Raw genomic sequence first — 24,951 nt, forward strand, 5'->3', positions numbered from 1 at the left:
GACAAAAAGGCAGGCTTCATTTTTCATATGTTTGATGAAAACTGGCTCAAGATGTTTGTAAATAGAATCAAGAGCAAAACTGCACAAACTTGCACATTGGAAAGTGCAACAAGTTCCTGTGATTGCAGTAAAAATATTTACTATTCTTAAAAAAATGAGAATTGAAGACTTAGCCAGTCAGATGAGTTTTTTCATGAACCCATTGTGGAAATTATTGGATTAACTGAGCCAAAGTGATTATGCGTTCTCCATCTATTTAGTTAGCACTCTGTATCGTTATATACAATTTACAATACATGTATAACTTGTAGCTATAAACATTTTGTGCCATTAAAGCTCTCACAAAAAAAAAATAAAGCAGGGGTTCAAAATCTTGGCTTCTTCTTGAATCTACCTGGGAATAAGCTTCAAAGAAATACTGATGCTCCAATCCTAATCTCAGAGATTCTCATTTTTTGGGTCTGGGCTGCAGCTTTGCCATCAGGAGTTTTTAAAAAAACTTCCCAGGCGTTAGCCTTAGAGGAAGACGGGTGAGGGTTATATAGGAACTCTCTATATCGTCTCTCTACCACTAATTTAGAGCATGAGAAATGCTGTTTTTAAGTTACAAGAGCCAGGTTAACTCCTGAACTTCATACAAGTCCACTAGTCTTCAAATGGTCGATGCATGCTCAGAAATAGTCTTAGTCTTTAAATCTATTTGATGTATACCTTGGGTTCAAAATATTTGTATGAGTATCTTGCTGACCTGGATTTGTAAATCCTTTTCCTATATCAAGATACTTGACCGTTTGCAGGTCAGCTCCCAACCTGTACAACTTTTTCAAGGTTGAACATCAACAATATCGCTTTTCAGGCTAAACAGCATGATGAAGTTGGCTGCCTTACACGATGCCATCCTAAATGACAGACTAAATTGCCTCTCAAATTCCCAAAAAGCCAAACCAACCAATTTTTCAAAATAAAATGAAAGATAATAGGTACTGCTTTAACCTACTGAATTCAACAAAAAAGTATAAATTATAATCCTTTCAAAAGGCAACCCTAAAAGGTATTTGAAAGAAGATATGAGAATATAAATATACATGCCAAGTGGAAGAGGCTTTGGTTTGGGAGTACCTAGCCGGTTCCAATGCTGGTTTTGAGCTGTAAGGCTGTCAGCAAAGAAGGTTTAAGGGGGGTCCCTGGCTACTTTTCTCAAAGAGCTGCAAAAAGCTTTTCTTGAGCCATTCCAATCCCATGCTATTAACAATCCTCTTGTTCTATATATATGGAAAAGGAGGCCAGCTTTGCTAAATTCATCCCCGGACCACTTGAGAGCCATGGGTCTGAGACTATCCTTCCAGGGCTTTAAAGAGCTGTTGGTGCTATTTTCTTTGTCAAGTTGTGTTGGCAATATGTCTTCAGGAAGGTTGGTGATAAAAGGGTGTGATGAATAGAATTTGTATATTTAGAATACCCAGAAGCTTTAGGGTGAGTTATGGAAGGGACACATTTCACACAACTTTCCCTAGATTTGCTTAAAAATTTACAAGTGTTCCCTGGGGGGTGTGGTTCTCTTCTTACTCACCCTGGAGCTCAGGGACACTGCAGTCAGCAATTTCCCTTTGCAGTGGGTTTGGGGAGGTGAATTCGGTTGCAATAAAAATAATTCCATGTTCCCTCTACCTCTTAGCAACTTCTTCTGTTTCACTGGAAGAGCATTTTGCATTTCCTGTTTAACCTGATGGTTCAGGCTCAACCAAAACCACCAAATTTTTCCTGGTTTTGGGGTCCAAGTAGCATGTCTCACTCCACTCCCAGCCTTCCTCAGCAGATGTTCTCCCTCCCCCACCTGTCGAGGTATCTTCCCAGGTCAAGTTAGATTTGTGAGTCTGAGCTGAAGTTTTGTGACTTTGCCTCCCATAGCTCTCAGTTGGAAATAACATTCCCCAAGATGAAGCTTTGCCTAATATAGTAAACCACTCTGTCATCTGGAGAAACCGCTTACTGGAAAGGAGAAAGCATAGATTTGAATTGTTCAAAACTGGTTTTGAATGGTATAACACTCTGGAAAATGTGTTTGCAGTTTCTTATAAACATATGCTCACCATATGACCCAACAGTCCTACTTCTGGGGATTTTACCCTTGATAAATGAAGGCTTATGTTCACATAAATACATGTACATGAATGTTTGTAGTAGCTTTATTCAAAATAGCCAAAAAACTAGAAACAACTTATGTGTCATTCAATGGGTGAATGGTTCAGCAATCAATGGAATACTACTCAGCAATAAAAAGGAATGAACTACTGGGATATTGGTAGAATCTCAAAGGCAGTATGAATGAAAGAAACCAATCTCAAACTGTTGCATACTGTATGATTCCATTTATATGACATTCCCAAAAAACCAAAATGACAGTGAACCAAAAATACAAAACAACAGTGAAGGAGAACAGATCAGTGATTGCCAGAGGTTGGGAGGCTGGGAGGAGGATCTGACTATAAAAGGATAACGTAAGTGAATTTTTGGGGGGGTGATGGAATAGTTCTGTATCCTAATTATGGTTGTGGTTATATAAATCTATACATGTGTTGGAATTCATAGAACTACACACCAAAAGGGAAAAAATCCATTTTACTCTATAAGTTAAAAAAATAAGCTGTCTTTGAATCCAGGCACTACCCTTTCTTTCTTTTTTTTTTTTTTTTTTTTTAGCTATTTGACTGAGGATATGGTATTTGACTTCCTTAAGGCTTGGTTTCCTCATTTATAAAGCAGCATTGTTAATAATAGGTCACCTCATAAAGCTCATGAAGAGATTATATGTGGTCATATGTAGGAAAGGGTCAGGTATACGGTAGGCACACAATAAATGTTGCATTCCTTTCTTTCCTTCCTCTTTCCTTTCTTTCCACACATAGGTGTGTCCTATGTGTTGGGGTTTAGAAGTCTGTGTTTTAGGGCTGCTGATATTCCTTAGGAGCCAGACAGGTGAGCTTGAAAAGAGCAAGACACGGCAATTCCAATCATAGTAAATAAACATTAAAAAATTTTTTAAAAGACAAATTTCCCAGGGTAAATCAAAGACAAACTTTTTCTCTCCACCTTGCCTCCATCTCCTTTTTAAAATTGTTCTAGGAGGTATTTTCAGATAGAAGATGAATTTTAAGGTATCTGCTCAGGCTTTACATGTCTTTAGAAGTGTGTAAAGACAAAAACAACCCACATTTTACATTTTGATGTTTTGTTATTAGGGTCTGACTTTACCTAGAACAGATGACACCTGATGGTATAGGGTGTACTAACTAGGGCAGGGAGAATGCACACTTGCTAATAATTATTGCTGTAGCTATGGCTGCTGTGGCTGCTCAGATGGAACTTGCCAAGGGTCTGATCTTGCTTCTCTGAAATCCAGAAACCTGGCAGTTTAAGGTTGGGGTGGGCTCGTCTTTCATTTCAGAGGCCTCATGCTACCATTGGTGGTTCTGGTGGCTCTTTTCTTTACGCAATTCTATATTCAAATGAATATATATGAAATCCAAGTTGTTTAATTAAACTTAGACTGAGGAAAGGAACTACAAATGCAGGAAAAGAGTGTGTGTGTGAATATATGTGTGTGTGCGTGTGCATTTGTGTGAGTTTGTGTGCATGGCTGTCTGGGTTTTTTAAGGACATACTAGGGGACTAAATGCCTGGGACCTCCACATCCTCCAATTTGATGACAACTGCTTGTGGTTTTCTCCCAGCCAGATCATCTAGCACTGGGGGAGATGGCCATGCCCTGCCTTTATGTGTTTGAAATCTGTGCTCCACTCAAATGCCTCTGGTCTCACTTGACATAACTGTGCTTAGGATATGTGGGGGCAGATGGGTGTGGGATGGGCTTGAATGGCAAGACAACCCCAGACCTTCTAGAAGTATGCTCTGAATAACCCCAAGGGGTTTCTGAGGTCTGTTACAGTCTATCACTGATCTCCAAGATCAAGGGCCCAGTGTGCCACCCAAAGCCTTTATGGTGATTAGGCTATTGTTAAAAACAATTTCATTTCCACTTCTAACTCTCTGAGGGAGGGATATATTTCCCAGCCCTATTGACCAATGAGACATTACAAGACATGATGCAAGGAGAGGCTTGAAACTCGCCTATGATTGCACGTTTTTCTATTTCCACCATCACTGCAAGCACATGCTCCTGCTAGCCCACTGATCAAAGGAGGATGAGAGACACATGGGGCTGACCTGCACCAAACCTATGCCTTGAGCCTTAGTCCTCTGACTCCCAGCTGACTTGGAGACATAAGTGAGAACAAGGTAGTGATGTTTTAAGCCACTGAAATTTGGACTGCTTTGTTACACAGCATTATTGTGGCAATAGCTAACTGCTACAGCCCTATTCCAGAGAAAGTATAGCATAATCCATTGGATGGGAAAAGAATCCTTATGCAAAACTTTATTGTCCCTTCTACAAAGCAGCCTTGCTATGCCAGTGGCAGTCAGCCCAGCATACCCTCTTTCACATTTCTCCCCTAAGGATCTAGTATCCCACATCAAAATCCACTGATCTCCTCTTCCTCTTCCTTATCAACATCCTCTGCACTCTCTAAGAAGCCCAATCATCCCTAGTCTTGCTGTGACAATGTACTTCTAACTGAAGCACACCATTGCAAAGTTGTTTTCACTTTTTCATTCCACTCTGTTCTTTTTGTGCAGTTTCTTATTTAGGGTTTTTTTTTTAGCATATTCATTCAATCAAAATCACACTCTTTCTAACATTCTCCATAATGGGACAGTAAGTAACAGCAAGAATTTGCCATAGGGACATTCAACACACGTCATTTTCTCTTTCCAGAAGCAACGTTAGCCAAACCTAGATTTCAGGAAACCAATACTTATCTCTAATATGTGAATGTTATAGTTACTTAGGAATACTCAGTGAATGACAAAAAGAGAATCAGCATAAAAATTTACATTACTAAAGTTTCAGGCATAAAATTATCCTTCCCACTGGCCAAATTGAACTCCCTGACGGTTAGTAAGACATGCAAATACTTAAGACATCTTTATTTTATAAAAACATCATTTCCACTCATATGCCTGGCACATGGTAGACATTCCACAAATATTTACTGGATGAATATGTGTCTTTCCTTTTCCCAGGGAGAAGATGCCTCCTGAGAAATAAACCTGTCTTCCTTCAGCACACTTTACCCCATTGACCAGCCACGGTTGTTTCCCATCTTCACTAAAGTTGTTCTGAATGTGGTAATGTGATTTTCCAAGCAAAGTATACGTTCTTCCATGCATTAAAGGAGGCATGACACATGACAGAAATCGGTGAATTTTTTTTATTCTATCTCCTTCTACTCCTCCCAAGTTGTCTCAATACAATTCATTTTCCAGCAATGCTGTAAAATTGGGAATGTTTTTGACATTCTACAGTCAAAGGTGTGTTCAGAAGCACTTAGAAGTCACCAATGTGAAAAACTCATCATGTGTCACAGTCTCTTAATACGGTTTGTCAAATATTTCCATCTCTCTGCCTTCTGGGCGCATGGTGGGACTGCACTTCCTGGCCCTTTGTGGCTAGATGGGGCAGTGGGTCAAGGGGCTGCAACTAGAAGTAATATGTGTCACTTCTGGGCCAGAGAATTTAAGTGCCAGGGTGAGGCTCTCTGGGGCTCTCCCTCCCTCTGTCATAGTGATTCCTAACATTCAAGATCGGATACTCAGCCAGCTTCATCCCCATGTGGAGTTGACCCCAGACGAACCAGGCTGGTCATGTGGTATAAGCAATAAATAAGTCTCTGTTGTTTATGAACCACCAAGATTTTGGGGGTGTTTGTTTTCACAGCATATCCTGGCCTAACCTGATAAAGTATCTGACTAGAGTATTTTGCCACAATTTACCATGATTTTACAAACAACCTAGCATAAAATGAAAGCGTAGGTAGCATTTCTAAGGATCTCAGGGATGAAGGAAAACATCAAGATGTTGAAGTTTTGTCCAGACCCCTGTGCAGCCAGATGCTACTTTGCTCATCTCTCTTTCTGTTACCAACAGGCTGGAATAATGGGCTCAGATGACTTCCTTCTATACCTGTGGCTCCTAAAATGGAACGCCTTATAGGATGGCTTGTGCCTGGAAGGACAGTGGAGAAGTCTTTGATACATCCACACAAATCCTATCCTATGCCCACAGGAAAATAGCACAGGGTGAATATACTGCCTTAAAAATGCTTTAGAATTTTTTTTTAAATCATGAAGTCAGACAAGCCATCATGAGAGTAGATGTTGGAGATGATTTAATGGAGTAGTTCATATCCTGATCCTGGCTATCTAAAAATCCTGAGGTCTAGTCCATCAATCAGTCAACAAATACTGTTTTTAGTATCTACTCTATTACAGGCTTTTCACTGGTGATTGGGATGCTGCAGTAAATAGGACAATTAAGAGATCCTTTTCTCAAAAAACTTGTATTCTAGTAGATGGCGACAAAGCAATAAATGTATACACAGGCAAATAAAACATGTCAGGTATGGATGTGTACCATGATGAAGATAAAATATATCTTCATATATCTCAAATATATGAAGATAAAATATATCAATTTATATATAACATAATTTATATATAAATTGTATGTATATATATGTGTAATAATTTATATATAACACAATTGCCAAACTATGACCCATGGGCCAAATCTAACCTGCAGCCTGTTTTTGTATGGTCTGTTAGCTAAGAACAATTTTTTACATTTTCCAATGATCGAAACAAATTTTTTTAAAAAAATTTCATGATGCAGGAAAATTACATAAAATTCAATTTTTAGTGTCCATAAAGTTTTATGGGAACACAGTCACATCTTACATGATCTTCCCTGGCTACTTCTCCAACCTCAACAACTGCACTTCTGGTCTCCACTCACCCCACCTCCAGCTGCACCAGCTCCCTGGCTAATACCCAGGCATCGAAGCTAACTTGCTGTGCCCACCATGGCCACTGCACTGATGGTTGCCTCTGTCTCTCTTATTTCCTTCAGGACTCTGTAGAGACATAACTGAATCAGAAAGGTCTCCTCTGATTTATTCAGTACTGTATCCGCTCCCCCTACTTGATTTTCTTCACAGCATTTATCACACCTGACATGTTACAGATTTGCATATTGTCTGCCTCTACCCATCACACTTGGAATGCAAATTCCAAGAGAATTGAAACATCGTCTTATTTCCTGCTGCATTCCCAGCCCCTAGACTTGTTTCCTGCTTCATTCCCAGTCCCTAGATCAGTGCCTAGATATATAGGTGCCCAATAAATACCTGTTGAAAAAAATAAATGAATGAATTGTCAAATATTAGAAAGCTCTAATGAGAGACAAGGGAGATTCTTTATGAACCAGGACATCACAACCAGCTAAGGCTTTCATGATGCAGTAGCAGGGGGCCTCAGGGTGTGATTGCTGTCTAATGCCCTAGTGTCTTCGTAGGGACTGCAAGAACTAGCGGCAAGGAAGACAGAAAAGTGAACGCACCACCAGAAAAGCAAAGGAAGAAGAAATGCTTCCATCCCATCTTTGTCTCATCTCAGTCACATTCCCAATTATACAGTTTCCACTCCCTCTGTTCACCCTAAGTTGTAGAAAAAAGTTGAGCCTAGAAATGTGCTCAGAAACAATTTTACTGTCATTTGTGTGCCTATTTCTGTAGCATCTCTATCCAACTGTGGTAATAATAACTGTATCTGGGAGTCCCAGATCTTATTACCTCAAGTTCTACATGGAATCATGTGTGTGGGCAAATACTATATTCTCATTCCAGAAATTGTCTTTGGGATTTATAGTAAAGGTTTATCCACAGGTCTAAAACAGGATTTTTATGTTAAGAAATAAGTCATACAAGGAAGTACTATATTGAAGATGTAAGATATTGAGGGTTCCATTGTATCCTGGGTACCAATGATATGCTATAGAGATATAAATGTTTCAGTCACCAGTTATAAGTGAGTAACTGGCTTAAAACAGATGTGTATAGAAGCATATAATTCAACACACTTAACTACAAGGTCATAAATAAAGAAGAAATTAATGGAAAGTATTTCAGATGTCTTTTGTGCCAAGGACTGTGTCTGACAGAAAAGTGGACAAGAGCTTGCTGGGCCATTTGACCAACATCAAAGTCAATGGACTTCCCTGTACATGACTTTGGAACTGGAAATAGGGCAGGGAGTAGGAGTGGGACTGCTTCCTGGAATTAAATATGGAAAATACACCTCAGTCCTTGTTATTTGATTCACCGTAAAGACAATTTCAGGAGAAGGCAAGTAACACAAAGGTAAAGAAGTCTTGTGAGCCACGTGGCTTCTAATGAAAGAAGTATCCCACGTTCCTGTGGATCTTGGACTGATTCTAGTCTTACACAGAATGTGAACGACTCCATCACCCATCAATATTCTTCTACCAGTGTAATTAAGAAAGAAGGTGGATAAAAAAAGATAGTATACAGGGAAGATAAAGCAGAAAGAAACAAATTCTGTCAGAAAAAAGTTGTGAAAGCCTACCATGGCCTGGTATTCCTTTGCTGCAATAGTGACATGTCTTCATTAGTGACATTGAAAAGATTTATGAAGGCTGGCTTTCCCCAGCATCTTCAGAAGACTCGCAAAATTTCTGGGGACAAGAATTGTTTATTAAATAAACCAGAAATAGTGCTGGCCAGAAGGCCAATGTGAATGAGAGGAGAGTGAAGATGTAGATACTTATTTACCAAATGTCCAGAGTGTCTACCACATTGTACTTAGGGCTGTCACATACAGATGTGTCTATATGCATGGAGCACCCTAGAGTTGTGCAGTGCACATTGTGTACAACTGCATATGACTGTCTGAGCTGTATTAAAAAGTTGGAGAAAATAGAAACAGAAATAAATTCCACATCTAGGCCGTAATCTGATTATATTAATGAACCATGCATAGGTACTGGGTTAACCTTATTTCTAGAGGAAAACGTGTTCTTCTTAGACTGAGAAACTTAACAGCTAAATAGTATACACAGTGGATTTGAAATCTTAAGTTGAGATTTTCAAACAGATTTGTCTCAGTTCACATGTTCCATGCACTGCTGACTCCAAACAGCTATCCTTGCAAGCACAAGTGGTAAGACTAATGAAATTAGGAGGCCTTACACCCAAATGGCATTAAGCACAATCGTCCAGAGCACTAGTAGCTATTTCATGATTGCTACAGGAAAAAAAAAAATCTTCACAGACACCTAGAACTATCATAGAGGGAATGCTAGTCTAAGCTGGAAAACTGGACAATGTTCAAAGCTAGAAAGTGAAAACTGGGCTGGGGGTGGCTGGAAGACAACCTAGGAGCAAAATTGGCATCACCATCCATTCTGGAAAAGAAGTGGTTAGAAGAGGGGAGGATGTGCCGGGCGCGGTGGCTCACGCTTGTAATCCCAGCACTTTGGGAGGCCGAGGCGGGCGGATCACGAGGTCAGGAGATCGAGACCACGGTGAAACCCCGTCTCTACTAAAAATACAAAAAAATTAGCCGGGCGTGGTGGCGGGCGCCTGTAGTCCCAGCTACTCGGAGAGGCTGAGGCAGGAGAATGGCGTAAACCTGGGAGGCGGAGCTTGCAGTGAGCCGAGATCGCGCCACTGCACTCCAGCCTGGGCGACAGAGCGAGACTCCGTCTCAAAAAAAAAAAGAAGAGGGGAGGGTGAGGAGAAAGAAATACATATGGACCAAGTACTGAGGAAGACCATGAATTTCTTATAATATTATTTCAAAAAGTAAAAAAAAAAAAAAAAAAAAAAAAATTAAAATACCACCACCCTAAACCGCTACCACCATGAATATGTTTTCACACTACATTTTAATTTTAACAAGAAGAACTTTAATGTTTAGAAACATTATTTCCTCTTAGATTTTCTTTTCTTAAAAGTTGGGGAAAAAAGAAAACTATAACCAATATTATATACCTCATTATCCCTTACCACTCAGTCGTATCTATGCCAAAACTTCTGTTTAGCTATAGGCAATCCTTTCCTTCATATCAGAAATAATTTAATTGAGCGACGGGTTGGGTGGATATAAGTTCAGTATATGTAGCTTCACTTTTTGAAGGAAATTCTGATATATTCTGAAAAAAATTGCTAATCATATTAGTAAGCATAGAATGAAAAAAATTGCTAATCATATTAGTAAGTATATGATGCTGCATCCTCCACGTGTAACGACTTGTTTTCTGTCACATGCAAATTCAGCTGCTTTCCTTGGTTGCTCCATTCAACAAATTTATATATTAACAGTACATTCAAAGCATTTAAAACTTCGCAGTGCCGGCCGGGCGCGGTGGCTCACGCCTGTAATCCCAGCACTTTGGGAGGCCAAGGTGGGCAGATCACGAGGTCAGGAGATCGAGACCATCCTGGCTAACACAGTGAAACCCTGTCTCTACTAAAAATACAAAAAATTAGCCCGGCATGGTGGCATGTGCCTGTAATCCCAGCTACTCGAGAGGCTGAGGCAGGAGAATCGCTTGAACCCGGAAGGCAGAGGTTGCAGTGAGCCGAAATTGCATCACTGCACTCCAGCCTGGGTGACAGAGTGAGACTCCGTCTCAAATAAATAAATAAATAAAACTTCACAGTGCCCAGGACACCTGAGACATTCTTGGAGCTTGTGCTCTTTAAAAGAGCTGAGCAACCTAAAGAATATGACTTCTGTCCAACAATTCAGAGTCTCCTTTATTATAGCATCAGATAAAGTGATGTTTTACAAGGAAAATGGAAATATTTTAATACTCGAGGAGCCCAGCACATCTAAAGGATTTCCGTTTTATGAACTTACAAAAAAGCTGGACAGTCCGAAAAGTCTTACTTGCTTCAAACAAGTCAGACTGTTTTCTCCTGTTACCTGTGCTTACATTCAGATTCCCATTTACCTACGATCTGGCCTTGAGATCCAATACCAAGGCTGGTGGCAGTAAAATGGAGCCGAACACTGTGATTTCTCCCATGTACATTTGGAATTTGAAAAGTTAGAAAAGTGCTGGCTGCCAGACAAGGTGACTTCCTACTCACCTCCAGCTCAGTGTTCAACATTTTTAAATATCAACCCCCACCCTCGCCAGGCCACCAACGCCAGCCAGGAGCCTTTGAAGACATTTTTCCCCTGTGAAATTTGAATGTATACCGTATTTTAAAATACATACCATATGTACTCTATGTACGTCTGTGTGTGATGTATCAAAACAGTAAAACTTTTTCATCCCTCCACGAACCAATTTTCCCCTGCTGGGGGCGATATCACCCCTGTTGAAAATGCATGTCCTAAACAACAGCTACAAAAACTCAAACTCACATTTGATTGTCTTTTCAAGGCCAGAAGTTCCTAAATCAATAATGATTTAGCACCACTTCAGTCAAAACAATTACATCCGAATCATTTTCAACACAGAAGCTTAAAATATATATAATCTATGAAATGCATAAAATTGGGCTAAGTATTGTTCCAGCAGTCAGCAATATTCTGGTTAATTTTTTGCATTACTCTCAGTTCGTTAAGCTCTATTTGATGCTTGCTCATAGAACCAAAGATTTGATTAGTGTTGAATTTTACACCTTTCAAGAAGCGAAAAAACCAAACACTCTCTAAGAAAACATTTTTCTGGATGGCGGCAATTGGTAATTTGCAAAAGCAGATAGAAAATGTCCACAGAAAGCACTGCAATTTTCAATTTACCAAACGAATAAACTAACCTCTGCTGCTCACAAAGACCTGAAAATAAATGGCCCACAAAGTTCTCAGTCATAAAAACAAATCAACGTTTCATTAAAAAAACCACTATGCCATCTGCATATGCAACCGAGGAGAAATTTCTCCATCCAAAAAGATTCCAGACTGCTCATATTCTACCATAACTTCAAAAAACAACCAACCCCCCACCCCCAGCATTTTCAAATACTCATGGCCAGAAGTCTAATAAGACTAAGAAACAGAACAGTCACTAACAAATGCAGGATATATCCTGTCCAGTCCACTACTAGGATGGTTCTGCATTTTCATATTGTTTCAAAAATAGGGCGAACAAAGTCCTCTGTATGAGCCAATAAAAAGAACTTCATCACATTAAAAACCGAGCTTACCTACCTTCACTGGTCCATGTTCATTACTGGAGCCCTGCACCAGCTGGACGTACAACATCATGAAAATATTCACCACTACCCACTCTCTGTACATTTTGAATATTTCAATATCCACTGATTACTAAGCAGTTGACATCAGGCAGCTAGAGAAAATTGTTTCAAAAGGCATTCTCCCGAAGGAAAGTTTGAAACCTCAAAATTTCACATAGAAAACCAAATAATCAGTTCTGATCAAAATCCAATGAAATTATTTCAGTTAGGCAAGGTACACTTTTTTTGCACAATCTTAGGGGTGGGGAGAGAGAGGTGAAAAAAATTAAAATGTTCTCATGCCCAAAAATAATCAGAAGGTGGACATGTCTTCTACCTGAAATTAGAAAGCACTCTAAATTTACTTCATGTCCAGCAAATTAAAAAAATCTCTCCACCGTATGCCGCAGGTTCTAGTTGCTTTGTAAGGAGGTGGTGTGGCCACCAATGCTTACAGCTACAGAAAGCTGGAACCCAACTCTGGATTGAAACTTTTTTGCACAACCTTCATGGAAGCTTGCAGAAGCATGTGTCTTAAATCTGACACAGATTTTGGCAGAAAATGCAGAGAAGTCTTGGCTGTAATCCTGTTGCGTCCCTACCAATAGCAGGGCAGTTTTAAGAACTGACTCAAATGTTCAGGGCTGCCGTTATTTTAAAGCAGATAACCTGTAACATGAAACCCCAGCACATAGCTTTGACCTTTGTATCTCAGTAGGATTGCTTAAGAAGGGACCTCAGATGCTCATGCATCTACTGCCAATGACACACAGAAAGCAATCAAATATGATTTTTAAAACCTGCACATGCACAAAAATAATAAAAACATCCATCCATACATGCAAAAAAAGGCAAACATACACAAAACGACTTTTTAAACAGAAGCTTAGTAACTTAAGTATTTCAAATGAAAACACTGATTTTTAAAGAAACAATGATTAGGTTTATTTGCATGTGCCAGGAAATATCCTACATTTATTGTTACAAAAACCATGTTATCACTTTAGTGTGGAATTCTTTAGAAGCACTGGCTAAATAAGCTTTAGAAATGGAATGCCTTCAATGGCTCAATCTCACAAATGGCAAAATTCTAGGACACATCGAGACCTGCTTTTCTGCTTTCCACTAGTTCCCAATCTTTGATTTCCAGGTTTTGGCCCTTTCAAACCCATTTTTCGCGTTTCTGAAATCAAGAATGGCTTGAGAAATCTCTTCATTGGTGTTCATCACAAATGGACCTAGGGCAGAAAGAGGCATTCAGAAAGTTCTGGGTGGCAATATTTTCCTCTACCACTAGAAATGATATATATTTTTGTAGTTCTTAATTTAAAACAAAATCCAAGCACATCCGAAGAGTAAAAGTTTATTTTCACAGTGTTCAATCCCCAAGGACTATAAGATGAGTTTCTTGACTAGGATTGTGTATGATTATTGATTATAAAGACGAAACTTCAGATAAATGCAATGGCATCTCACCCATTCCGTATAGGTTTCTCACCAGCAATGGTGATCTTTTTTATTAAAAAGAGTCTTAGATTCGGTTCTATTACAACCATTTTTGTAGTTAATTTTATAACATTAGCTGATGTCAAGAATTGAACCCATCTGATACAAAGAACTGACAAATCTTATCATAGCTTTGGTGTCTAAGCAGCATATAAGGCTGTATACTTATTTGAGGATTCTAAGTCATTTTTTGAAAATTAGCAGCACCTATTGACAATAAACAGAAGATTATAAAAATTTCAAGTCAAAAAGCGTCATTTTTTTAAAAGTTTTCTAGGGGTTGGCAAATGTTTGCTAGGAAGGGCTAGATAGTATGTATTTTAGATTTTGTGGGTCAGACAGTGTCGGTCTCAACTACTGAACTCTTTCATCAAAGTGCAAAAGCAGCCATAGATGATGCAAAAGTGAATAGGTATGGCTGTGTCCCAATAAAACTTCATTTACAAAAACATGCAGTGGGCAGATGTAGCCCATGGACCATAGTTTGCTGACCCTTTTGTCTAATTACCGGGTCTGAAATCAGATTTTGCTAAAAATGTACAAGAAGTCCTCCCCTAATCTGCCAGGAGGCAATGTGTGTTTCTTCCCTTTTCTTCATATATTGTAGGGGCAGAGAGGCACTGGACTGTCTCACTCCCATGATCTGCTAGATGAACAAGGCCAGCTTTTATATGGCATTGACAGTGTCTTTAGAGCAGTTGACAGACTTGTTCACTCAGTGTATGTCCTCATCCAGCCTGCAGAAGTTCCTGATATTCCTTTTATGGAACTGCCTGCTCTAAGGGGCTTTCTCTGGGAGATTCTGATTAATATATAACTGTATTGCTTAGAGAAAATAACACATTCAAACTTCTTAACCATTGTTATCATATCAACATGGATTTGGTGATCACTATAATTTAAATCTTCAGAAGGAAGACACAGGATAATATGTCGTGATGATGCTGAAATCTTTGGAGAGGATGTGGGGAATAGAATACAAGTAGAAAGAAAACACCCAGGCATCTAAATCCATTCATTCAATTACCTATTTATTAAGCATTGAATGCCCATTAAATGACAGACATTGTGCTGGAAGCTAGAGACATAAAGATGAAAGACAATAAATGGCAGACTCCCTCTCCTCAAGGACTCAAATCTATCACACAGACATGAAAAGAAATCATTACAAAACTGTTTGAAATATGGAAGGATAAAAGTGTAAAAACTATAAAATCAACACAGAAAGGGGGAGGAGGAGAAATCCAGGAAAGGATTCACAGAGGGAGTGATGTTTGAGCAGTCACACATGGAGGAAAGGCATCTTCAGGCTTAGTATGCTGGAGGAATACTGGAGGGCATAGGGGTACAGTGGTGGAAAGAGGGATCAAAGGGGAAAAAATGGCGATCTGAAATATAGGAAGAAACCAGAGCCTTCTGGGCTTTGGATGCAATCTACAGGAAGAAGTTTGGACCTACTTTTGCAGGTGATTATGAATCACTGTAAGGTTAAGTAGGGAGTAATATAATATGATTTATAATTTTTAAAGAAGACTTTGGCATCAGGGTAGAGCAGGTGTCTAACTTGGGAGGCTGAGTCAATGGTGGAATTCTTAAGGGTATTTGAGATACAGGACATGGGAGGCTTTGGATGGAGCAAGGTGTTTGGTTCTGGATATTTTTTGTTTTGTTTTTCTTTTCTTTTCTTTTTTTCTTTCTTTTTTTTTTTTTTTTGAGACCAAGTCTTGCTCTGTCGCCCAGGTGGGAGTGCAGTGGTGAGTGGTGCGATCTTGGCTCACTGCAACCTCCGCCTCCCGGGTTCTAGTAATTCTCATGCCTCAGCCTCCCCAGTACCTGGGATTACAGGCACGCGCCACCATGCCCGGCTAAATTTTTGTATTTTTAGTAGAGATGGGGTTTCACCATGTTGGCCAGGTTGGTCTCAAACTCCTGACCTCAAGTGATCCACCAGCCTCGACCTCCCAAAGTGCTGGGATTACAGGCATGAGCCACCGCGCCTGGCCCAGTTCTGAGTATTTTAACATAGAGGTACTAGAGACAATAAAGTGGTTTCCCAAGCAGAGGTTTTCGGTACATTGTTGAAACTACGGATCTGGAGCTCATGAGAGAAATTTCATCTGGAAATGGAGGTTTGGACCATATCAGGTAGGAAAGAAAAAGAGAGTTAACATATGCAGAATAAACAATAAACCCAAGAGGGTACCCTGGGGAAGACAACTTTTTAAAGGACACGCCGGGGAAACGGAAATGCAACTTGGAAGATGGGAGCAGGTACTGAGTCAAGGACCAAATTCTTGCGCCTCATAATTTTGCTATGGTTGGGACTTGCGGAGCAGTACTCCCATCCCCCAACTATTTTCTGTAAGAATGGTGTGCTTCTAGGCTTCCATTTTCACACTTTCTGGGGTAGTCTGCCATGTTTCTCAATTTATAACGTGCACATGAATCAGCTGGGAATCTTATTAAAATGCAGATTCTGATTCAGGAGGTCTGGAGTGAGGCCTGAGATTCTGCATTTCTAACTATCTCCCAAGTGTTGCTGATACTGCTGGCCCATGGACCACACTTTAGGAAACAAGTATAACCTCTGTTATACAGGGAAGCATTGGAAGCTTGGAGTCCCCTAAAGCTAACTGATGAAGCTTATCTCCTCAAATCTTCAAGGAGAAAACTGAATCTAGAAAGTATGTTTTTAAATTGATCAACTACAAGGGCTGTGAACAAGAAAATTATTTGATAGTTATCTATAATTCTCTTTCAAATTATAGCTTTCATCACTTCTCTAATTAAGCCTCTGAAGCCCCCCTCTTGTATAAAATGGTGTGTCTAACCTCTTGTTATGTAGAACTTTGGTATAGCAGAGAGAACATAAGACATGGGGTCAGGAGACTAGGGTTCGAGTCCCAGCTCCACTGCTAACAATTGCTTTCCATTAGAGAAGCTACAGGGCAGAGCAATGGACGACCAGCATGGTAAGAGACAGAAGGGCAGGGTGTTTGGAAAACAGACAGCCTGAGTGTGAATCCAGCCATGTGACCTTGAGTAAGCCAATGAACCTTTGACCTTCTGCTTCTTCATCTGTAAAATGGGCATGAGAGTACCAACCTCATAGGGTTGTTTTAAAGGTTAAACGGATTAACATTAGGAAAGTGCTTTAACCAAAGTCTAGGAAATAGTAAATTCTATGCAAGTATCTGTTAAATAAAAAAATAAAATATCTGGATTTTATTTTCCTTATCTATAAAAGAGGCATGACTACATCATGGCTAAGGTTATTTTCTATCCTAACATTCTATGACTTCCTGTGCTTAATCTGTGGATGAATAATTAAGGACACACGATGATAAGAGGAGAAAGGGTCTTAGCTAATTCATGAGATCTGTGCAAGTTCCCAGTCAAGAGATGGTTGTGGCTGCCTTTAAACACACATAAGTAAAAGAAAAACTTAAATGTCTGAGTTTTTAAAAGTTAAAAAACAAAAACAAAATGCTTTGCTTCTCAGTAACTGAACTTTCAAGGGACATATTTATTTTGTCTGATTACTCTGAGTTTGTATGTGCAGGCATACCTAGCGTCCCTGTGTTCCAAGCCACTGGGAGAGGATCCACATGACCCGAGTGTAGGGTGGCTTTGAGCAGTCCCACTCCTTTGATCTGTCACCTAATTCAGTTAGACTCTTGCTTTTCATTATTGGTACAGAGGAGATTGACTAAAATAAGACTTCCATCTCACACGTTTTTCCCACCTAAATGTTAGTTACTAGGAATAAAGATTATGACCCTACTCAGTTTGTCTGAAGGCTTTTTCCAGAAAAACAAACTATAATATTGCAGTGCTTTTCAGTTGAGAGAAAAGGAAACAAGAACCACAAACCTCTGGAATGGAAATCGGATGCACACAAAATGGCTGTCAAATGCTACAGGCAAGGCAGGGTACAATTTAATGTTCCCCCTGAAGTAGTTAGTAGAACAAAAAAGAATATTTTTAAAGCAATCCGTGTTCTTTAAATTCATGAGCAGCTGGGGTTTATCTGCAGTCACTGTGTGTACCTGGGAATTCATGCAAGGCAGGGAAATGCAATGGGATTTTAATGCATGTTGAATTTAATAATTGGTGAAGTGGACATATGTTTTGTAAGCATTTATCTAAATAATAAAATGGGTTTTAATTGCTTTTAGATGTTCCTCATTTAATCAAACAACAATGATATGAAGAAGTCAAAACCCAAAGAGTTGAAGTAATCGTTATGGGTACTTAAGCCAGGATTTTCTGCCTCTAAGTATAGTACTATTTCTGCTATATCAGTTACCTCTACTCATTTTTTTAAATAAACAAAAAGTAACTATTTTCTTAAAAACACTATTCCTAAGAACTTCATATTTTTTACTAAAAATGCAATAGACTACAGGACAGTATTGAAATCACCTTTATTTTTGATAAAGATAAAAAGAATGTTAAAGTTCCCAATAGACTGTAGACTCTTTTTTCAAGTTAAAATTCTCTATGACATAATACAAAAATACTATTTTTGTTCTTCCCACAGTTCCAAACTCAATATCCTACACATAATAGGTATCTAAGAAATGTTTCTTTAAAAAAAAAGAGATGAATAAACATCACATATATATTTCCCTCTGATGACAGAAAAATTAAACAATCCTCAGATTTGTAGATGGAGAGACAGGACAAAAAAAACCCAGCTATTCTTCCCAACAATAGTATACATGTATACTGTTTTCAAAGAAAAGGAAAATCAACCAAGAAAATCATTGTCATTTTCGTCTTACCATGTTGGACAACTGGTTCTCTTAATGGCTCCCCAGCAATTAAGACAAAGTGACTTCTCTTGGGATCCTAAAGTTAACAAAGAAAACATCAAACAATAAACAGGCTTATTTTCGAAGGTCAAATTGTGAACAATTTGAAATTGACATGCTAGCCAAATGGGCGATGTTCCTAATTCTGAATATAATTTTCAAAAATATTTTCTGTGCAGCACTCAATATAGACATGCTTATTTCTTAAGTTGTTTAGTAGCAAGTAGAACTCAAGAATAAGTCCAGGCCACCAAAATATTAACATTCTCAAATTTAAGAAGGAGAACTTAAATTAAGATTTCTTTAACTGGAAATACCTTCATGACGAACTATGTGATTAAATGGCTTATCATGGGATTTATGATTTCTCAGTAACCATATAATTTTTAAAAGGGAAGATTAGTTATGCAAATCCAAAATAAGATTTTATTACTTTTGAAAATTATTACTAATAATGTAAAATATGCCCCAGAAATATTGTACTAAATGGAACCTTATAAAAACAGAGCATCCAAGGGACATCTGCTCAAGCAAATTTCCCTCCAAAAGGGTCCTATTACGTTAAAGTATCTAAAAGTTTTTGCTTAGAATTAAGGATTCAATTTTTTTCCTGAAACTGGAAAAAATATTAACCATAATATCCAGTGCTAGTATGGATACAGGGAAAAATACACTTTCATATATAGTTTGGGAGATTTTCAATTGGTGCAGTAATCCTTTCAGAGAGCAATTTGACAATATGACTCAAAACCTCCAATATTGCTAATGTCCTCCGATCCAGTAATGATAGTTTTAGCGATACAGTGTCAGGGAATTTCACTATTGTAGCACTATTTATCACAGCAGAAATTGAAAACATTTCTCCAAAAATGAGGGGTTGGTTAAATAATTATATGCTTATAAGAAAAACTATCAAGTGGCCATTAAAATCCATTTTCTCAACAAATATTTAAGTGTGTAATAAAATGTTCATAATGTCTTATAAGTTTTGTAAATATCACAAAATGGTATGTATATACTATGGTTTAAAAATACCAAAATGTTAGCATTTATTATTTCTGAATAATGGGAATTAAAGCAAATTTTATTTTCTTCTTTATGCTTTTCTGTATTTTTTTAAATTGATACAAAAATTTGCTAATTTTAAAAGTTAAAAGGAAACATAAAAGATATATTTTCTAAAGTTTGTGTTTGGGGAATTGTTTTGTAATCAAATGCATTTCTGGTTTAACAATCATTAGATCATTCCATTATATAAAACTAAGTATTTTAAGTAATTCACATGTTATAATTGTAAGAGTCCTATCAAAATCATACATATATCTATCTATCTATATATATATATACACTTTTCAGTAATTTTATTTATTAGAAATGGGTGTTTGATTTGAAATTAAGGAGAACTGTAGTTCCGTCAGAAGTGAATTACATATGTACTTAGATATACTTATATGTGGTGTTTTGTGCCCTGGTAACTTAGTTAAGTTGAGACAATGTGGCGGTTAGTTGTGACGGGTAGTCAGAGGTGCTGCTAGACCTTAGCTCGTCCTCATCCTCCTGCATGCCATGTCCAGCTCTTCTTCCTGACTGCTAATTCTGCTAAGAGCAGCCGCAGCCCCATCCCTAGACACTAGGCTGCAGAACTACAGACTTCTCCACTAGACTTCTTTTGTGGCCTCATTTTAGTGCCTGAATATGCTTGGCATTCCAAATTAACTGGTTGGTGACTTCTCTGATTCCCCAGCTTCTGCTTTTCTATCTTCATTTCCACCGCGCCTCCCATATGCAAATGCTCCCTCTCTGGGAAGCTGTCTTGTGACTGCCTTCTTGCGAGGAATCCCAAGCTAGCCAAATGGAGGGGCCACCTAGAGCAGAACTGAGGCATCTCTAAACAACAGCCCCAGCAGAGCCCAGCTCCCAGCCTGCCAGCCACATGAGTGACCCCAGAGAAACCGGCATTAGAACTCCCCACCACATGGAGAAATAACAAATGATTGTTATTTTAAGCCACTAAATTTTAGCGTGGTTACTCACTAATAGATAACTGAACATTATATATTTATTTTCAGGCTTCTTTTAGGTGTATCTTATTTAGAATAAAACAATAAACAAAGCCAAAATGATTATGCACTTTAAAATGAAGCCTTCAAAATTTTTGAAACTTCACCCCAATTCTAATAATATAGCATATTTCTAAATATGTAAGTCAATATTATACTATATCATACTTCTACTAATGCAAAGCTCTTTAATTAGAAATTATTAAAATGTTACTAGTTCCAGAAGATTTATTACTGGATTCAATAAAATTAATAATTAATTCCTTAATCTTCCATGTATTTAATAAAAACTACCGTATTTCACATGACTGACATTTGTTTCCCTTTCCTGCCTTCAACTTAAAAAATAAATGGGACTGTAGGGTAGAATGGTTTCTTCAAAAGTCTTGATTTACTCCCTACAATCTCAGGGCTGGGGTCATTTAATACATCCACTCAGTTATGATGTTTTGATCACTTCTTTACATTTTAAAAAGTCTCTGTTTAACCACTACAAGGCCTATATTTATTTATGTACCATCACTTTACTTATCCATAACCCAACTAGCTGTCAAAATATGCAAACATGAACCTAGATGACATTTTCTTTCCTTAACTCGTCTTCTTTGGTGAAATCTAATAATCTTTCCAGATATTCCAGAAAATACAGTGATGATGTGGCTGAAAAGTCTCAGTTGCTGTTATCTTGAAAAGTCCTTGTCTATGATGACCTTGTCTATGGTGTCAAATGATGAAAATCATGCAAAAGCCAAGAGAATTAAATACCCATTTAAAACCCAAGTCCTTGCATGGTTCTAAATGCCTTTATGGGATTTGATTTTTAAAAAACCCATAGAAAAGTAGCAGAGGTCCACGTACTACTTCACCCCAACTAACATTCACCATCTTTTGGCACCATGTCTTTTGCTTTGGTGCACCTTCTCAGAGTTTCTGGTACAGAGTTAAGCTCTTCTGGGTTTACTTAATAATTTACTTTTTAAAGCTGCTCTTGTTATTCCATAAGTATTTTTGCCAAGATATGTCTCAAGTTCCGCTGATACCAACAATAAATGATCAAAGCCCAGATGAAAGTTTTATGGTTCACTTAATATGTTGATAACTTCTAAACTATGAGTAGCTACTCAGTTTGATCAACTATAAATATAAAGCTCAAGATGTCAGTAGGACTCTGAGTATGAATCTAAGGCAGGGGTCCCCAACCCCCAGGCCATGGACCAGTACCAATTGGTGGTCTGTTAGGAACTGGGCTGCACAACAGGTGAGTGGCAGGTGAGGTAGTGAAGCTTCATCTGTATATACAGCCACTCCCCATTGCTCGAATTACCACCCGAGCTCTGCCTCCTGTCAGATCAGCAGTGGTGCTGGATTCTCATAGGAGCACAAACCCTGTTGTGAACTGCACATGTGAGGGATCTAGTTTGCAAACTCCTTATGAGAATCTAATGCCTAATGATCTGTCACTGTCTCCCATCACCCCCGGATGGGACCATCTAGTTGCAGGAAAACAAATTCAGGGCTCCTACTGATTCTACATTATGGTGAGTTATAGAATTATTTCATTATATATTACAAGGTAATAATAATAGAAAGAAAGTACACAACAAAGGTAATGCGCTTGAAGCATCCCGAAACCATTCCCAGCCACCCCCGGTCTGAGGAAAAACTGTCTTCCAGGAAATTGGTCCCTGATGCCAAAAAGGTTGGGGACTGCTGATTGAAGGGCATGTTTTTGCATCAATAACATTCATTATAGTGATATATTACCTGAAAAAAAATTACCAGAAAGAAACTGTGCTTTAGCATGACTTATTGCATGCATTTGTTCCTACCAGACTCCATTGTTTATACTTCTTGGGCCAATGAAAAGATCAAACGAGTAACTGTTATCAGTTTAAAAATTTAGTGGATTATTTCATCATGAACTTTTACACATAAACAAGCAAAAAAGTTTTCTCTAGTTTTAACAGGATGTTTTGTTTTATTTCTGTCTTTCAATGTTTATTTTAATCAAATGCTATATATAGTCAAATGTTAATCTTTATTATATTAATGAGTTTTCCATGAATAGTGCCAGTTAAAAAGCACTGCTACTGTGAAGTATGGCTTTGATGACAGCCAGTGAGGTACTGATTGTCTTCCTTGGTCCACTACAGGTGAGTTTGCTAATCCATGAGGCTTAAGACCTTCTCAATAGTATACCACTATAAACATAAGCCTAAGGGTGAGATGCAGCCTTTCATATCAAACTCTTGTACTCCTGATCGTGGAGCCATCAGGGCAACCATCATCTTAAGAGAAAGTCCAGAGTACCATCAGTAGGTCAAAGCAGCACAGGAAGCCTTAGCCCTTGAAACAGAAGCTATTCTGGGATGACTGGTACCAGCCCAGGATTAAATGTCCAGAGTAGTCTGGAGTTGATTCCAATCTCTAAGAACTCTGAAAAAGTTCTAAGATGGAACAGGGAAACCTGGGGCAGAAAGAAGCTGTCGTCTTTTGCATCATCCCTTCCTTGTCCTCCTCTCCTGTCCTGGAGATTGGCCACTATAGGAGATACTGCCCATACTACTGGTCAACCAGTAGTCAAATGGGTGTGATGGTGGAGAACACAGAAAGGAAGAGTAGTAAAAGTGCAGGAAGAACAGAGCCAGAAAAAAAGCCAGGCAAAAAATCAGCTTCTCATTCTTGACCACAGTTTAGCGGAAATGGGATTGGCGCAGCACTGGGCAGTCACATCTTCCTTCTTTATCAAATCCTCAGGCTAATGCTAGGTCCAAGTGAGGATAACACTGGCTTGGAGCGTGAGTGAGTCAGGGTCTCTTGGAGCCTTCTTCTACCTGTAGAAACTGTTATGTGCCCTAAGCCTTCAGGTCTACTGTATAAGTCCTTATTAGGTAACATGTATGTGGTATGACTATCAAATTAGATATTTGGATTTATAAACTTTCCAGTTACCATTATTCAGCATCTACAACATAGTAAACCAAACTTTTTCTGTAAAGGGCCAGAGAGTTTTAGGCTTTATTTGTCACAACTACTCAATTCCACTGTTATTGGATAAAAGAACCTATAGACAATATGGAAATGAATGGGTGTGGCTGTGGTCCAATAGAACTTTATGAAAAAGGTTTGGATTTGGCCTATTGGACATAATTTACTGACCCCCATGCTCAGTCTGGAGTAGACTTGTAATATATGTAATCTCAAATATTCTTTCTAATAATCACTTGCAGTTGGTAGTATTATTTTAATTTTGCAGACAAAGAAACTGAAGCTCAGAGGGCTTTACAAACGTGTCCAAAGTCACAACAGCTAACAAGTAGTAAAGCCAAGATTCAAACCTTCAGAATTTCTTTTCTGCTGTAATCTAAAGGGGACTTTCTACTATTGTGTGGATATAAGTGACACATGCTGCCTTTAAGTGCTGATTTTTTAATATCAATTTTTTCATAGAAATCTTTCTAAGGTTTTGATGGCTCAGGCTGTGCTTATACACAGCAACAATTACAGAATTGCACATAACAGAATGATGCCACTGGAGCCAGGAGTGCTGCTTGCCAGTGAATTGATGGTTTCAGCTGACTCTTTTCTATGTTGGCTGCACCTGTTCTTCTGACTCCATCACTTCTTTCTGGTGTTCTGTTTCAGCTTCCAACTCCTTATCTGCAATGTGCTCTCCGTGTATTATAGGAAGAACTGAGGTTGCCAAGTTAAACCAGATAATGTTACAAACCACTCTGATATCAGTAGGCTCTGGCCTATGTGTGGCTTTCATGCCTCTTTCCTATATTGGATTGAAAGATATAAAATAGACATTTTTGTAGGTCAAAAGTGGCAGTTTCATATGGCTCAGTCTAATATTAAAGGGCACTGACCCTGACATATGCATTTTTCTAGTGCTTATGAGGTTTTTCTTCCGTTTACCTCACAGTTCATGGTGGTGCTGCAGATGATTAAAGCAGCTGTAGATTGCTGCCAGAAAAGTGGGCTAAGATCTAATAACTCCTCAAATCCACTGTGTTCTATAACAACAGGCAGGGTCAGAAAGCCAGAAGTCAGTCAGACTGCCTCAGCACTAGTCATCCACACACTGAAATAGTTTTCAAAGTTTGTTTTTTTCAGGAGCTTTTGCACAATTTTCTCTTCAATCCTCTTTATAAGAATGACATAAAGCAGTCAGACTGACTAAACAGACTGACAACATGGTGACTGAAATACTCAAGGGAATGAAATAGACATGAGAAATAAACTTGGAAACCTGGGAATAAAAACCTCCCAAGACTCCTAAAATATCAGAGACTTTATTTAAAGAGCAGGGATTCATCACAAAAAGACTATGAAATGCATCCTATCTTCCTCTCAGTTCAAAGTGGGGATTCTTTTCTTTTTCTTTTTTTTTTTTTT

General features: G+C 38.5%; 2 protein-coding genes across 2 annotated transcripts in view; both read right to left on the minus strand.

The window, feature by feature from the left end:
* VEGFD (vascular endothelial growth factor D) overlaps window positions 1-12,231 on the minus strand; it is a 38,705-nt gene extending 26,474 nt beyond the window's left edge. Inside the window, exon 1 of the mRNA XM_032756615.2 lies at window positions 12,142-12,231. Coding sequence (XP_032612506.2) covers window positions 12,142-12,231 — 90 coding nt within the window. The remainder of the gene's footprint in view (window positions 1-12,141) is intronic.
* An 856-nt stretch (window positions 12,232-13,087) lies between these two features.
* The window catches only part of PIR (pirin), a 109,252-nt gene continuing 97,388 nt past the window's right edge, over window positions 13,088-24,951 (minus strand). The window contains exons 8-10 of the mRNA XM_058441832.1: window positions 24,472-24,569; window positions 18,461-18,527; window positions 13,088-13,405 (exon numbers count right to left, since the gene is read on the minus strand). Of these exons, the coding sequence (XP_058297815.1) occupies window positions 13,293-13,405; window positions 18,461-18,527; window positions 24,472-24,569 (278 nt within the window). The 3' untranslated portion in view covers window positions 13,088-13,292. The remainder of the gene's footprint in view (window positions 13,406-18,460; window positions 18,528-24,471; window positions 24,570-24,951) is intronic.

Source organism: Hylobates moloch, unplaced genomic scaffold (genome assembly GCF_009828535.3).
Source record: "Hylobates moloch isolate HMO894 unplaced genomic scaffold, HMol_V3 SCAFFOLD_7, whole genome shotgun sequence".
NCBI lineage: Eukaryota > Metazoa > Chordata > Mammalia > Primates > Hylobatidae > Hylobates > Hylobates moloch.